At 34.6% G+C, this 15,179-nt stretch overlaps 2 protein-coding genes across 3 annotated transcripts; both read right to left on the bottom strand.

Moving 5' to 3' along the window:
* Positions 1 to 1,472: 1,472 nt before the first annotated feature.
* On the bottom strand, positions 1,473 to 2,512 carry LOC105060001 (putative calcium-binding protein CML19). The gene has a single exon (XM_010943550.4). It carries the CDS (start codon positions 2,372 to 2,374, stop codon positions 1,814 to 1,816), a length of 561 nt encoding a protein of 186 aa, XP_010941852.1. The 5' UTR covers positions 2,375 to 2,512; the 3' UTR covers positions 1,473 to 1,813.
* A 4,748-nt stretch (positions 2,513 to 7,260) lies between these two features.
* Positions 7,261 to 12,178, bottom strand: LOC105060010 (protein DETOXIFICATION 33). Of its 2 annotated transcripts, XM_010943563.3 has the most exons (8): positions 11,805 to 12,175; positions 9,919 to 10,460; positions 9,729 to 9,815; positions 9,484 to 9,540; positions 9,149 to 9,387; positions 8,635 to 8,753; positions 8,361 to 8,447; positions 7,264 to 7,787 (listed from the first exon to the last, which is right to left on the bottom strand). In XM_010943563.3, the coding sequence occupies exons 1-8, from the start codon at positions 12,000 to 12,002 to the stop codon at positions 7,716 to 7,718; spliced, it is 1,401 nt and encodes a 466-aa protein (XP_010941865.1). In that variant the 5' UTR covers positions 12,003 to 12,175; the 3' UTR covers positions 7,264 to 7,715. The 2 variants fall into 2 exon arrangements, with proteins under 2 accessions (XP_010941919.1, XP_010941865.1); XM_010943617.3 differs by lacking the exons at positions 8,361 to 8,447; positions 8,635 to 8,753 and having other exon boundaries at positions 7,261 to 7,787; positions 11,805 to 12,178.
* Positions 12,179 to 15,179: the final 3,001 nt, after the last annotated feature.

Genomic DNA, 15,179 nt, shown 5'->3' with positions numbered 1-15,179 from the left:
TTAAATCATAAAAAGTTTAATAAAAAATATTTTACAATTTGTCTATAAATTTAGATTAGGTGAAGCATTACTTATCTCACATGTATTCTAATAAATACAAATAATTCTAGAAATTTTTTTTTTCAAAATCTTCAGTTATAGATCGTATTACAGTATCCCACTACTAAACATCTTCTTGTCAAGATGACGATACCCCTATATAGAATCAAATCTAGTAAATAAAAAAAAAATATTAACTAAGAAAGATAAGATTGACAGGTAATCGTATTCAATGGTCTAGATCGGTTTGGCTACTTAACTTCATTTGATCAAGATCAAATTGAGATATAAGTTGTTCAATTGAATTGAGGGTGATCAAATCAGTATTATCTAATAAAAGTCAAGATAGAGGCTAGTACACTATTCGATAATTATAGTCAGAATTTCTTCATGAGGATCAATCAAATTTATTGAAAGAAAATCTTTTATTAGATCAATCCTAGAGAAAGAAACTATACAGAGAGAGAAAATAGAGAGAAAAATAATTTTAGAGAGAGAAAATTATACAGAGAAAGTGAGGAAGACAAAGGAGAGACGAAAGAAAGAGAAATTTTTTTTACTATTTTTTTTCTTTCTTTCTTATTTTTCTTTCCCTTTTTTTTTATCCTTCCTTTTCGTCTTCCTCTCTCTCTTGGCAAAACAGGGGACTTCTTGATCCCCTCCTTCCAAAAATAGGGAAGGCTTCTTGATAATAGTGGTTGCCACTAGGGATGCAGGCCATGGTGGTGCAACCGGAGCCTTCTAGATCGACAACCAACCATCAAAAGGTGAAAAATTAATGAAAAATAGTGGAAAAATATGGAAAAAATAGGACTTTTATTCCAATCTAAAAATCCGGTGATGGCCAATCGAGAATCATGATCCAACAGCTAAGGAAAAGGGAGAAGAAGGTTAATCAAAGGATCTAAAGCTCTTACCCCACTTTTAGGCGGTGGTTCGGCCTTGATTTGGGTGAACTCAGTGAAAATCTTCCGAAAGAAGAAGAAGAAAAAGGGAGCTTCTTTGGTGATGATTCAAAAGCCAACGGTGGTGGTGTTTAAAGGGGTTGGAGGCTCTTTAAATAAGATGAAGAGGGGCATTGAGACTCCTTCTCGACATCAAAATCTTCTAGAGAAATTGAAGAAAAAAGATTCCCATCAAGAGTCTTCTTCTTCCATCGATTTTTTTCTTCATCAGTGCTTTAAAATTTGTGTACAAATCTTTTTTTTTTTTGGTCTGTTTCTCTTGTTGTTGGGCTGATCAAGTGGACTAGGCACAGCACCAGTCCCGGATATCACGGATATTATTTGTAACAACCAAAGACTCAAATGAGAGAAGTATATGAGGATCTTGCATATGTTAATTTCTACATCAGCTATATATGAAACGTAAAAAAGATATGTTCTCAGAAAGAAAAAAGAAAAATCTCAATCCCATATTTTAATATGTGTCACTTCAGTATAAAAATTAGCAACTAGCTTTCTGAATTTTAAAAGAAGACATATATTGGTTGTTGTAGCCGAATACAGGAACACTTGGGAAGCAAGTTACACGGTAGCAACCTTTATTTCACCTAAACCACTAAAAATCCAGTACTCTTAAATTGGCCTGGCATCCACAAACGCGGCCCATTTACAATCAAAACACAAGCATTCAACAGTAATCACAACACAAAACTAGATGGAATACAATCTCATGTCATGAGCAAACCTTTTGTTCCGAGACAAACAGCAGTGGAGAGAACGTTTCTTAATTTGTACGCACATACTCTCTCACTCTTTAGCCAACAAAAACTTTAGTTCATCATCCGGTGGAACTCATGGAAGTCAAGCTCACCATCGCCGTCGAGGTCATAAGCCCTTATCATGGCTTTGCACTCCTCGATAGACCGCTCGTCGCCGAGCTGGCTGAGCATTCTCTGCACTCCCCTGGGCGTAATCCTTCCCGACCCTTTCACCACCTCAAACATCTCAAACGCCTTCCTCAAGTCCTCATCCTCTTCCTCTCCCAACTCCTTCTCCATCAACCCCACAAAGTCTCCAAAGTCCAAAAGTCGGTCACCATCCGAGTCAAGTTCGGTGATCGCCGCCTCCGCCTCCTCGGCCGGAATCTCCTCCCCTATCGACAAGAAGAAGGCTCTCAATTCTCCTCCCGATATCTTACCATCTCGATCTTGATCGAAGTGTCGAAAGACCTCACGAAGCTCATCGGTCCGATCCACCTTAGTTCGGAAGGAGGGGGGAGAGACTTCGGTGGGCATCGAGACATCGGCCTGGCGGCGGAGGAAGGGGAGCTTGAGCTTGAAGCTCTTGCGAGACGACCTTTTGGATTGTTTTGAGATTGCTACGTCGGCCATTTTGATTCTGTCGTTAGGCAAATGGCAAGGTGGAGGAGGAAGTAAACATTAATAAGAGATGGTGGTGACACAAAAGAAGTGAGAAGAGTTGCGTAGAAGTTGCGGCAGGGGTTTGGAAGAAGAAGGGGAAGCTTCGCAGGAGTTTCGTTGGGACCCGAGAGTTGATCTTTCGTCATGACTTTATGGCTTAGTTTGTAGTTTTGGAATGTGAACTTTTGGACTCGGCATGGGCTTTGATCTGCCAAAGCGTTGGATCCGCGACTTGGCTTTCTCACGTAAAGTACAAGGAATTTGATGGTTTACTCATGACTTTTGAACATTTGCTCACATCCCCTTTTTTTTTTTTTTTTTTTTTTCCTTATTTAAGTTGGTAAACCAAATCTTCCTTGAAGTTACCTTGCAAAGTTTTAAATTACTTGGAGACTTCCCGTATTGAACTATTTGATCTACTTTTTAAAAAACTAGTTTTAAGTCGGCAAGGTTGCACATGGGTTTTAGATCATATAATAAATTATTTTTTAAAAAAATATAAATAATAAAATAATATTAATCCAAATTTTCGATGTCCATTCATATTCTTAACTACAAATATGAATGGACTTTTATTACAAAGAGATAATAATATCAAGCTTTAAGAATATTATTTAATTAAACCATATAAGTGGACTTTAATAACATCATATTTTAATTCAATGCTTGAAGAATTAAAAATTATTAGATAGAAGAGCCTAGACATGTATCATATTGCAGGTTGATTTTGATCTAAATGATATTCATATGTAATAATATGTTGCTTACGTGGACAATCTAAATGGCTAATCCATCTTCTCTCAATTTTTTATAGAGAAGAAAAAAAAATTCTTCTCTAAGCTAATCCACTTCTCCATGACATATGAACTGCTCTTCATCTTTCAGTCAAAATACATATCTGGCATATCTTTTGGAAAACGAATACTACGGTTGACTGGATTGTGGCTTATGTTGCTCGAATGAGTTATGCCTGCCAACCCTGTGGGACCTTATATACGCTGATTTTATGAACTGTGCACACACTAAAATTATATGTCCATCCAATTATATCAAAAAAAAAAAAAAAATAGAAATTAGATTTTTTAGTAATAAATTTTTTATTTTGACTCTTTTCTCACAGTTAGAAAGCACTTTTCAAATATATTATCACATATTTACTTTTCAGTTTTTTTTTTTTTGCCTTTAAAGTCATGAGTATAGTAAAAATAATAGTATCAAAACACTAAGTTGCTTTTCACGCTTTTCTTTTTTCTTTTTTTTTTTTTTTGGTAAAGTTTCACTCTTTTCTTTAATAGAAGTGCATTCTTACCGGTTTGTCTCTCTCTTAACGAAGAGACAAAAGGAGAGTGTTGTCCGCTAGACGATCAATTTTTTCACTCATGTGATCACATCTATCCATCCTTTTAGTTCAACACGTAAGCATATACATCCAACACTACTCGAAAATTAAATAGATCACTTTGCAATGAATGCGATATAATAGATTGATTTCTCAATGGTGAGGATTTAATTCATGAGATTATTGGAATCTATCTCCATATAGCAAGTATACATATTTTTATGGTAGTGAACATCCTTCGTTATCATGTCTTTTCTTAAATGCTTGTAGAAAAATAGTAATACATTTATCGTTCATGGTTACGACCCACCAAATACTATCAAGCTTCCTGTTTAGAAACACATCAAGGTCGATATAAATCAACCAAATTCGATTTGGTTCTGTGGTCTACTAATTGTTTAACCTAAAGGGCATAAGCGTAGTTCACAAAATAAGAAGTGGAGGATAAAAAAAAAGATTGGATGTGGGGGTTTTGGCAGTTGCCATAAGTCCAAAGTCTACCTAAACCTGATGAGTCAAATTTTGAACTCATGTGACTCCCATGACTTCATTCACTCCTATGACTGTGTATGGACAAATAGAAGAACACCTTACTTTTTCTTCATATAAAAAAGAAGTATAGGTGGGGCTTTGCTGAACTCTTTCTCTAAAAATAAACTAATAATTTCCAGGATGTTTTTAAATTATGGATCAGTGTGTGGATTAGGTCATGTAACGTTAGAAGAATAGTTGAAGAGTAGATGGCTAAAGCAGTTGACCTACTTGGATAAGATCATTATATATATATATATATATATATATATATATATATATATATATATATATATATATATATATTCCAATCTTTTCATGAGAAAAAAAAAGAGGAATTGGCTTCAAGTGCGTCAAGTCAAGTTGGGGCCTATTGGGTAGAACCAACTTGCCTTCAAGATTAAAGATCCAAGCCTAGGGATTGGCCTACGTCAAATCACGTACATACGATGGGATGAGAAATTCTTTATGCACTGTACATGGTATAAAAAATCTGATATGGTGTGCATTATCTCGTCCGATTGATCTACGTAGTTATGATTTTTCAACACATATTTAATATCTGCAGATCGATTTTTTCATTTAAAAATTTTGTATGACAAAAATACTCCTGTCTTTTGAAAAAAATTATGACATCCTATGGCATAATATAGTCCAGGATATCATAATATGGCTTAAGATATCATAATATGAGAGGGACATTTTTGTTCAACCACTTTCCAACATGCATTTAATGCCCGTAGATCGATTTTTTTGTTTGAAAATTTTGAATGACAAAAATACTCCTGTTCTTTAGAAAATAAATTATGATATCCTATGCATATTATGGATATAGAATGTCATAATTTTTTCAAAGGACAGAGATATTTTCGTCATACAAAATTTTTAAATAAAAAAAACCGATCTATAGGTATTAAATGCGTATTAGAAAGTAATGACTATGTAGACTAATCGGACGAGCCGGTGCATTCCACATCAGATTTTCTATACCGCCTGCGGTGCACAAAGAATTTTGCATGGTCGGATAATTCCTAGGGTTTCTCTTTTGATGTGCACAATGAGTTATTTCAAATCTGGCTGAGCTGGGCCTGGGTTTGTGAAATCCATACTTAGCCGGTCCGCCCATTGGTTTGGGTATCAAATTTAGATGCTGGTTGAGTCCAAGTTGGATGTGGGGCCACAGAACCACTTGCATCACTGGATATTTTTTTTATGAAGATGAAAAATAAGTGATCCAAAGGGGTCCATCTTGCAGCGTCAAAATAATTTTGTCCTACACATATTCAAATGACAAGGATGAATAGTTCAATCTTAAAATGAAACTTTTAACTCAGAAATCTTTACATATTTGAAGGTCCACTTGACTTGATAATAAATTTTTCCTTTAACCTACAAGTAGGATGTTATCAACAAAAAAAAAAAAAAAAAAAAAAACATTATGGCTAAATAACATAAGTGAAAATATTTGAAATGGTTATAATATGCAAAGTTCCCATGCCTAAGAGGTCTCCCTTATACCAGCCTCTCCATCCTCTAATATTCTCTAAGAATCCAATACTAATCCCAGTTCCCTCCATGAGCAAAGAGAATAGGAATGATGTTTAAATTTCATTTAAAATTTCATGTTCAATTTTTCAGGTTTCATAAAAGACAAAGTAAATTTTCATGTAATGCAAAGACCTAGGTTTAAGTGATTATTAGGAAATATCTAACATAGTTTAGTTGGCCAGCTTTTGCTTTATTTTCAACTTTGCTATTAGTAATGAATAAGTAAACAAGGTTGTAAGTAAAAAATTAATAGTTCACGAATTATACAGTATCCATCCTGCTTGTCACCCATCCTCTCCTTTGTGGAGGTTTTGGATTTGAGTCTTGGGATGTGACTTTCCTTACCAATACATGGCTATGAGTGATCTACATGGACCATGGAGTATGATTTAATAAGTCCAATGAATGATGATGTCCTGATTTCCTATAGCTAAGGTGTGATGATTTGCGAAGGTCGTTCGATCCTAATTATAAAACCCTCTGAAAACCCAATTTGATCTTTGATACTGAGAATTGTTTTTGGAAAAAAAAAAAAATTCTTTATTGGATGAATAATGTGAATGTCAAGTAGTAGTGGTTCTTCCTGTCAAGTAACAGTCATTAAAATAGGATAATGCTTGTTTCTAAAATCCCTTATGCATTGATGCAATGTAAGATGCAGCTTCTGAAACCATTATAATGCTTTTACATGCTGCTTTAACATCATATAAATTCTATGATGCAACTCAATCGGATCAAAATACCCAACATTTTTGGAGGTTTGATCATGTCTGATCAAATTTGATTGTGCGTTTCTAGCATTGCATATTCACTTCATATGCAATCCAATGTTAGTTATTCAAGTATTTTGATTGAATATATTATGCAAAACACGGTATTCATGCACAATATCAGATGATTAGGGTCAGTGGGTATTTCTCATTGTATTATTATGGTAGTTAATGCTTTAATAGGTGGCTAAAATTCTGGAAGCTTAGGATTTTGTGGCTAGGTGTTTCGATGTGAAGCTGAGATTTAGAGTTCCTCGATCGATGGTCATTTTGATTATAGTTATAACAGCTAATCATTAAACCACTTAGAGTTTGAGTTGAGATAAGCAATCCTGGAATACCCAGGGATTCACAAATTAACCAGGACTTATTAATTGGAGGGCTTAATTGCTGTACTATCAATCTTTTTTTCTTTCCTTTTCTCCTTTTGAGCAACAATCTAGCAACAGTACCCTGCTGAAATGTTCTACATTATGGGTGGATGTATAGATGGATTATTGTCTGATGAATAAAACCAACCAACTGGGATAAAGCTCAGTGGTTAACATTAGGGTACTGGAATGCTTCACTGCAAAATTTTATGTCACCAAATAGATGTGTCATATTTTCCAGCATTGCAACTTAAGTTTATGGAATCAGTCCTTCAGATGCAAAAGAGTATTAAAGAACAGGGAAATGTTCTACCTTATATAAGTTTGGATCACTGAGACCAAGTGAACAATTACAAATTCTCAATGCTTCTTAAAAAAATGATTATAAATTATCTCTTCATACATTGTGGAATTAAGAAAATGAAATAGATACTTCCTTATTAATGGGCCTCATTATGCAAAATAGAGGCACCAAATTGCTCCAATTGCAGGAGCAAAGTCAAGAATGTTGAAAGGATACAATTTACTGATAAGAGCTCATTGGTTTTGCTTAGTTCTTCTTTTGCAGCTTCTGATGAGAGTAAGGAATCTGAGCCCAAGCAATCTTGGTATTGCAGTAAACGCAGTCGAAGATAGGTGCTATTAAGATATAAAACAAGGTAGCATGTTTTTCAAGTCATGAAGGTTTAACCTTCTGTTCCAGTTTCTGGATTCTGCCTCTTTGGGTTACCTTCGCAGAGTATTTTGCCTAGCTATTCTGGCAAAGCTTGTTGAGACTCATGTTGTCCTCCCCATGTCCTGATGCGCTCCTCTGCTAGCATAGCCTGCATAACATTCAGAAACTTTTATAGTCATAGAGTAAAAGGAGGGCCAAAAAAAGGGCCACAGTGCAGTATTCCAATCTTGCATGCTGTGACTTGAAAGTTGAAACTGGTGTTACAAGCTGCATCAGGTTTGGATTGACACATAAGGAGTCATGATCAGCCTTTTTTCTCAAGAACAAACTGGTGGCAATGGATATTTAAACTCCTCTTTGGGATACATAATTGAGAAAAGTGTTTTCCTAGAATACTAGTTCCTCTGTAACCATATTTAGACAGATTTTAGTAAAGGTTCTTCCCTTTTATACAGTAGTTTTCTTTTATATGACAGTCCCATTTTGCATATGATAAATTTTCAGATGTATATATATAGTGAGATCATGTTTTGTGAAGTCCATTACAGATTTCACATATCAAGGCTCCTTCAAGGTTCCTCTATTTATGTTTTTTTGGTCCTTTCTTTTATTACAATTCAAGATTTTATGTGGAATTGTTGTTGATTTGTTCGTGCAAAATAATGTAATCAATTTAAGGAGATTGAAATAAAAAGTTCAGAAGTAATATGATCTGAGCTACCTGTCTTTCCCATTTAGTTTTGTATGTAATCATTAGCAAAATAACGGTCTGTAACAGAGTTCCAGTTAGCATTCCAACCCAAATGCCCTGCATAACATAAATAAATTAGTAAATATCATACACACACATTGGTACACATGCGCGCGCGCACGTGTAAATATACACTCATATTTTTACATCATCCCCTATCATGCTATGGCCAACATGATGTCATTCTTTTAATTATCAACAGAAATAGAGAACAGAAAATAGGATCATTCTTATAGTGTCTTACCCATTCTCTAAGCTCGAGCTTGAAGCCAAGAAGGGCTCCTATGGGCAACCCAATCAGGTAGTAACATGCTATATTGATAACGGCAACCAAGGTTTGCCAGCCTGCTCCTATTGCCACTCCTGCAAATTTTAGTGGATTAAAACCATTGCTTGGGGTCTATTTGGATATTCCTACAGGATTGAGCTGAAAATTCTATAGGAATTAGGTCTGTTGGTCTATCGAGCTTGCATTTTCTAACAATCCGTCCAAATCCAACCCAGATGCTAGCCTTTAGGGGGAAAAAAAAGATCTATGGAGATCCTTTTTTTTCTTCTCACAGGATTTGGGCTTGGTGGAGCTTGGTTGATACAAAACTATGCTTAAAGGATGGTCCAAGCTACAAATCCTATAAGATTTTCAGTCCAATCCTGTAGGAATAGCGAAACAGGCTCTTAAAGGACCAAAGAATCTTTATGACCATTTTTCACTATCCAAAGATTAATGCATCATTTTTAGCAATGTAGGGAGATTGTACCAGAGAGAACAGGCTGAATGCTGTTGAGAAAGATTGTAACACCCAGAAGATATCCCAGTTTTGATGTTTCCCTCACCAGTTCAGGTACATTTGTGAAAAGCTTTGGTGCGTGCTCTCTGAAGATGAGAACCATGACCATAAAAATGAGCCCAAAGAAGACTGATGTGGAAACTGAAACAACTACTGCAAACTTTGCTGCTTTTGGGTGATTTGCTCCAAGTTCATTCGATACTCGTACACTGTTAAGCAAGAAACAAACAATATATTCAAGTCACTTGTGGCAGTAGCTCTTTGATGCCAGGAGCTGGAAACAAGTGACAAGAAGTAATGCTTACCTGACTGCAGCACTGAAACCAAGAGCAATCATCAATGCCCAAAGTTGATAGTTCATGCTAACATACAGAATGGGCAATGGATCAGCTAAAGGAAATTTTTGAAGATAGAAACATCCTATGCTTACATGACCAATTGATATGAACTGTAATATCATTTCAAAAAAAATATATATATATATATAATGCTGTTTTAGACAGTAGTAAGTTTCTTGGAGCAGGTATCTTCAGAGGATGAAATATCTAACCAGATAGAAATAGCGCCGACTGCAATTTTAGGATTTTGTAAACAACCCACCAGAATAATAACCGCAGTATAATACCAAAGCTCCAAGCTGTCATCAGTGTAGTCCAGTTAGAGGTAGAGAATATGGATATTTTCAAATAGTAGGCATATTGTCCATTTTTTGTGAATATTTTGGAATTAGGTGTACTTACCATAGCATTACAGCTGATGCAAGTGAGAGTTTGACAAAAGCTGCCAGATTTTGGAATGCCAAGAGAGAGAAGCCTTGCCATGCTTCAGGGAAAAAGCCAGATACAAGATAAATCATCTGACTCAAATTTATAAGCCACCAAGAAACGTCCACAGCTATTGCTGCACCCAGCAACCCATGACCCATTTTTATTACAAGGATCCAATTTAGCAGAGCATGGATGCCCAGAACCACACCAGAAATGACAGCCATGACCCAGACCTTGCTCTGAGATTGGAAAAACTTCTGCAGAGGAAAATTCATGGCATAGGCATATAATTGTGGGATTGTCCATGTAGCATATTTGCCTGCGACTTCTGATACATCTTTCGACTGTCGAACTAGCTTTAACATGGGTGATGTGAACGCATAAATTGGTGTTAGAACCATTGCTGTGACTCCAGAAATAACCCATGATCTTTGCATGTAGACTCCTAGCATATGAAGCTGGCCAGCACCAACAGCTTGACCACAGAGTGTTTCCAAGGCACTCCCCATGCCTAACTACAGAGAGATGATGCGCAATTAGTTGACTGAAAATTGATAGCTAGAAAACCAAGGAATAGCATGGCTCAGATAATCTTTTTCTTTCTTCCTTTCCTAAATGCAATAGAACAGTATAACATTTTTGCCAGAAGATGCATCTTTCCACCAGGGTAACACATGCTTTTTTCTTTCACTCCAACAAAAATCCATGTTTTTTTTACATTGTTAAAGTTATCATGACAGCATGAGTTTCATGGAATAAAAGATCTATAAATAAATCTTGGGACATGAAAATTAATGAATGGTATATTCTTTATGCTAGAAACATACACAAATATTTTGAGAGGTTAAGTAGAATGAACTATACATAAATAGTCACAATCAACTAAGAATACTTGCTTTAGGGCTCATTTAGTTTCTGTGAGAGCTTAAATAAATGAACTGCACATAAATCGTCACAATCAAGTAGGAATACCTACTCTAACGCATCATTTAGTTTGTTAGCGTGTCATCGAACAACTGTGAATGGTTTTGTCTTTTTAGCTGTTTTAATGCTATGGATGCAAGTTGTTGGATTCAGAACATAGATGGTATAGTTAGTTATTCATAAATTATTTATTAGTATAGTTGCTAAAGTCATTGAGAGTTTGGCAGTGTTGTCCCCTACCTTCTCCGGGAAAATTAAAAAAAAAAAATCACAAGGTAGATGGCCAACCTATTTTAGTTATTCTCATTTACAGTTGTTTTCTCTATTGTTTTAACTTTTATTTATGTTATTGTATATTTTCATTTAATATGTTTCTTTTTAACCGAAGAAAATGCTATGAGTGTTTCTATTTGATTTGCTAAGTAAATTCTAAATCGGTTATGTACATGGCTTAGGAAGCTAAAAATCCAATGGAGTTGGTGATGGGTTAACTTCTAAGAGAAGGACCAGAGACACCTAACGCGTTCTTGTGATATATTAAAAAGGAGACATAGGACGATGGACTATGAACATTTCAAAGCTATATCACATTGTATTACTGAATTGTATGATTCTGCAATCATAGATAATATTATTCAAATAAATCCATGACATATACAATGGTGATCTTTGTATATTACTGAATTGTGACAACTTGTCTATTGTGCCTTCTGTGGTGATGCATCATGTAGTCTCACATATAGAGACTTGTGGATATTCTCTATGGAATTTCTACCATGATACAGGTGATGAAACATATATATCTTGCAGATTGATGAAGGAGAACAAGCATGAGTCTTTAACTTATAAAACTCACTCAACAAAATGGGAAAAACAAGAAAGAATTCTTGAATCATAAGAATAACTGTCTTCACAGATGCTAGCAGATCGATTACCAGAATCCCATATGCGAAGCCTTCGATGACATTCTGTGCAATGGAGATCGCAGCAAGCTCGACAACTCCAAGATGTCCAGCAAAGGCCACAGTGACAAAGCCAATGGAGAACTGCAACACTCCTATAAGTATTGCAGCCCCTCCTATCTGCCACATCTTTTTAGATTCATTCCAGATCTTGGCAACCAGCCTTCCCATGATCACAAATTCACAATATCTCAATGGAGCCGTTTCCTCGCTTTGCTGTCCTTATTTATGTACACTCTCAGCTCACCAACCACGGCCATCCACTTCTCATTCTACACCTACCAAGGACTCGCTTGGTTTGCCGGGAGAGGAGGAGGAAACTGTAGTCAATGAGAAAATATAGAAATGCTGCTTGTTTGGTCGGAGTTCTTAAAGAAGAGATAGAAAGTTAGCTTTTCCAGGGGAATAAACATCTGATGTTCCGTAGAAAAGAAATCCGTATGGGACGTAAAGAAAGTCCAATCTCCATTGGCTGAAAATCGAGATATTTTTTTTTAAAAAAAAATAGCACTAAGTTTTTAAATAAAATGAAGTAAGATTTTTTCTTAAAAAATAGACGTTTGAACAAACATAAATTATTCTGAAATATATTATTTTTGTATAATCAATCAAACATGTAAAATTATTTTTTCGAGCATCATATACCTAAGTATCAGTTTTTCAGAAAAAAAAAAAATCTCAATAGGAAAAAATTTTTCACATAAAACAAATCAGTCGATTAGACTCAATTCCCATTTTGCCTTCTAAAAATTTCACTGGTTAGAGGAATGTTGGCACTCCTCACCTGTCACTCTTAGAGTCTTCTGTAGGTAAAACGTCGGCATCTTATTTGGTGGTTCAAAATTTCAAAACTTTCCGTTTGATTGGAAAGTGTGAATGAAAATAAAATATATAATTAATCATGATTAGCTATCTTTAATCAACTTTTATTGGAATTTTTTTGAAGTTCTCTGAACGATGCGATAACATTTTATTGGATGGTCCGGCACACCGAAGAATATTTTCCGTCTTTCATTAGGTGTCCGAGGCCTGGTAATACACGGCAGTAGCGTCTTGGTTGGATTTGAGGTTTTTTGGGTTGGTGCGAGCTTGTAAGGTGATAAAAATGCTGTCTTCTAAAACTGTTAGGACGCAAGCACTACGTAATCAGAACGGTGAGGGCAAAAATATATTTAATATATAATTTAATTTGAACATTTGAACGAAGTACAAGGACAACATACCAACGTTTTTCCTTTTCTTTCTTCTTTTCAAATGTCAACGCTGATCCAAATGGATGAAGCAAACATGTGCATTTGATTAATGATTGCAGCATGACTAATTTTTTCGAGCATTGATGCTAATGTGTCTCCTTCCAATATTGATTAAGTGGAAGGATCCTATTTCAACTTTAGGTTTGACTTGGTGGGTTTCTTGGTGAGGTGGACTGAAAGAGAATTATTACAATAACACTTGCATTAGTCAAACTGCAAGAATTGACCTAACTATGAGGGTTAAGATGGATTGAAGCAAGGCAAAAGTATTAAATAGGTCCAAAAACTCGCAAACCACCAATTTTGTAGTTCCCTTCTATTCTGGGGCTGTCTATGCTTATTCACTTGGTAATCCTAATTTTTCGGATGAAGATTCATCGAGAAGATAATGTGTTTTAATTTGAGATTCGGCGACTCAGTTATCTATCCCATTTTGCTTTATTTCTCAGGACCACCTCGTAACAAATGGTTATTGTCACAGTCCATGCCATGTTGTGTTTACTCCCTCATTAATTATATGTTAAGAAGATTTTGTATACTTATACAGAGCCAAGAAACTCAATTAATACCTTCCAGTTAATTTTTATGGATGAGATTTTAAATTATTATAAATGATATCCGAGCAAAAGATCTCGGATGTAATTGGTAATTGTATAGTCCCTAAATATAGGTGAAGTCTAATGACCCAAATAGGATCAATTATTGAGGATCCTTATCTAAGGATAATCTGATCCTCGATGATCTACAAGATAACCACATTGGATATTGCTATATTCCAATAACTAAACATCCTCAAATATCCATGAGTAACATATTAGGTATTTTGTGAGAATTTAAGACCATTGATCATGTAAAATATCAAAACTATCAATGATATATCTTTAAAAATATATTTCTTATTCATACAAAGATATATTATAATAAATTATTAAGAAATTCTATAAAATACATTTATTTATCCTATCAAAATATATTAATTTATCTAATAGAATTAATATTTTCATTTATAATTACCATAATATATTATTATTTTAGTACTATTATTCATTTTGATTTGAAAAATAAGGTAAATAGAAATAACATATTAAATAGTTTCATAATATCAATATAAAGTATAGTAATATATTTATGTTATAATTTCAAAAAAACTAAAAAATAATAATATGATTAATAATATATTATAATATAATATACATCATAAATACTATATATGTAATGTCAATATAAGATAATATATAATATTGATATAATATATTAATGATGTATTGATCTATGATTTTTTCTTGTCAGATCGAAAGAAATTTTTATTTTCTAATTTTAAACGAAGATCATTTTCTTAAGATGATCTTGCATATATATTCTCAATGATATATTTTCAATCACTAAGTTGATTAATGATGATTTGAGAAGTGAGAATAATTTGAGATCACTATCATGTACGATCGCTATGATGCAACTAAATATAGTTATCTCGTCGTCTCTATTTTTGATCTTGAAGCCATCCTCCCACACCAAACGCCTCCCTAAATATTTTATTTATTGCCAAGTGGTTCTGTAGAAAGGGTAGTTAAAACATATTGTTTGTTTTAGTCGACAAAGTCGAATGGTTCGTTTGGTGGGCTCGTAGGAGATATGTCGTTCGTTGAAAATCGTGTTTTGTCCACGGGAACCCTTATCCGCTCCGCAATATTGGATGATGGTGAGTTGGTAAGCAATGGATATCACATTCAATTTTATATGTTTTGTGCGTATAGAATCTTTCAACCTTCTCTCTAGATTTCCTTCTGCGCATCTCGAATATTGTAAGGAGATATGTGATCAAGTAGCACCGTGTGAATAGATTCTCGCGTCTGCATGCACGAGTGTTCCAGATGCGGTGAATCTGCTGCATAGACCATGAAGGAAAATTAGTACCAAAAATTAAGAGCGTGAAACAAAAAAAGATCCTAAAATAAACAAAAAAAAAATAAAAGTCTATGTATAACATAAAAAATCATAAAATAAATATCGAGAAGGATCTAGTTTTAATTGAACTTATATTAGTTCTGATCAAACATATGGTAATTTAAGGATTTTTTTGAATCATTTTTTTAAT

Source organism: Elaeis guineensis, chromosome 2 (genome assembly GCF_000442705.2).
Source record: "Elaeis guineensis isolate ETL-2024a chromosome 2, EG11, whole genome shotgun sequence".
NCBI lineage: Eukaryota > Viridiplantae > Streptophyta > Magnoliopsida > Arecales > Arecaceae > Elaeis > Elaeis guineensis.
This window is presented reverse-complemented; position numbering and strand designations above follow the sequence as displayed.

What these genes read in the sequence shown, in the direction of transcription:
- LOC105060001 (XM_010943550.4), bottom strand. Translation starts at nt 2,374, where the DNA reads ATGGCCGACGTAGCAATCTCAAAACAATCCAAAAGGTCGTCTCGCAAG.
- LOC105060010 (XM_010943563.3), bottom strand. Translation starts at nt 12,002, where the DNA reads ATGGGAAGGCTGGTTGCCAAGATCTGGAATGAATCTAAAAAGATGTGG. An exon ending in GCATCAGCTGTAATGCTATG is followed by an intron (nt 9,816 to 9,918) that starts GTAAGTACACCT and finishes CACTGATGACAG; the next exon opens with CTTGGAGCTTTGGTATTATA. An exon ending in GTCGGCGCTATTTCTATCTG is followed by an intron (nt 9,541 to 9,728) that starts GTTAGATATTTC and finishes TCTGTATGTTAG; the next exon opens with CATGAACTATCAACTTTGGG.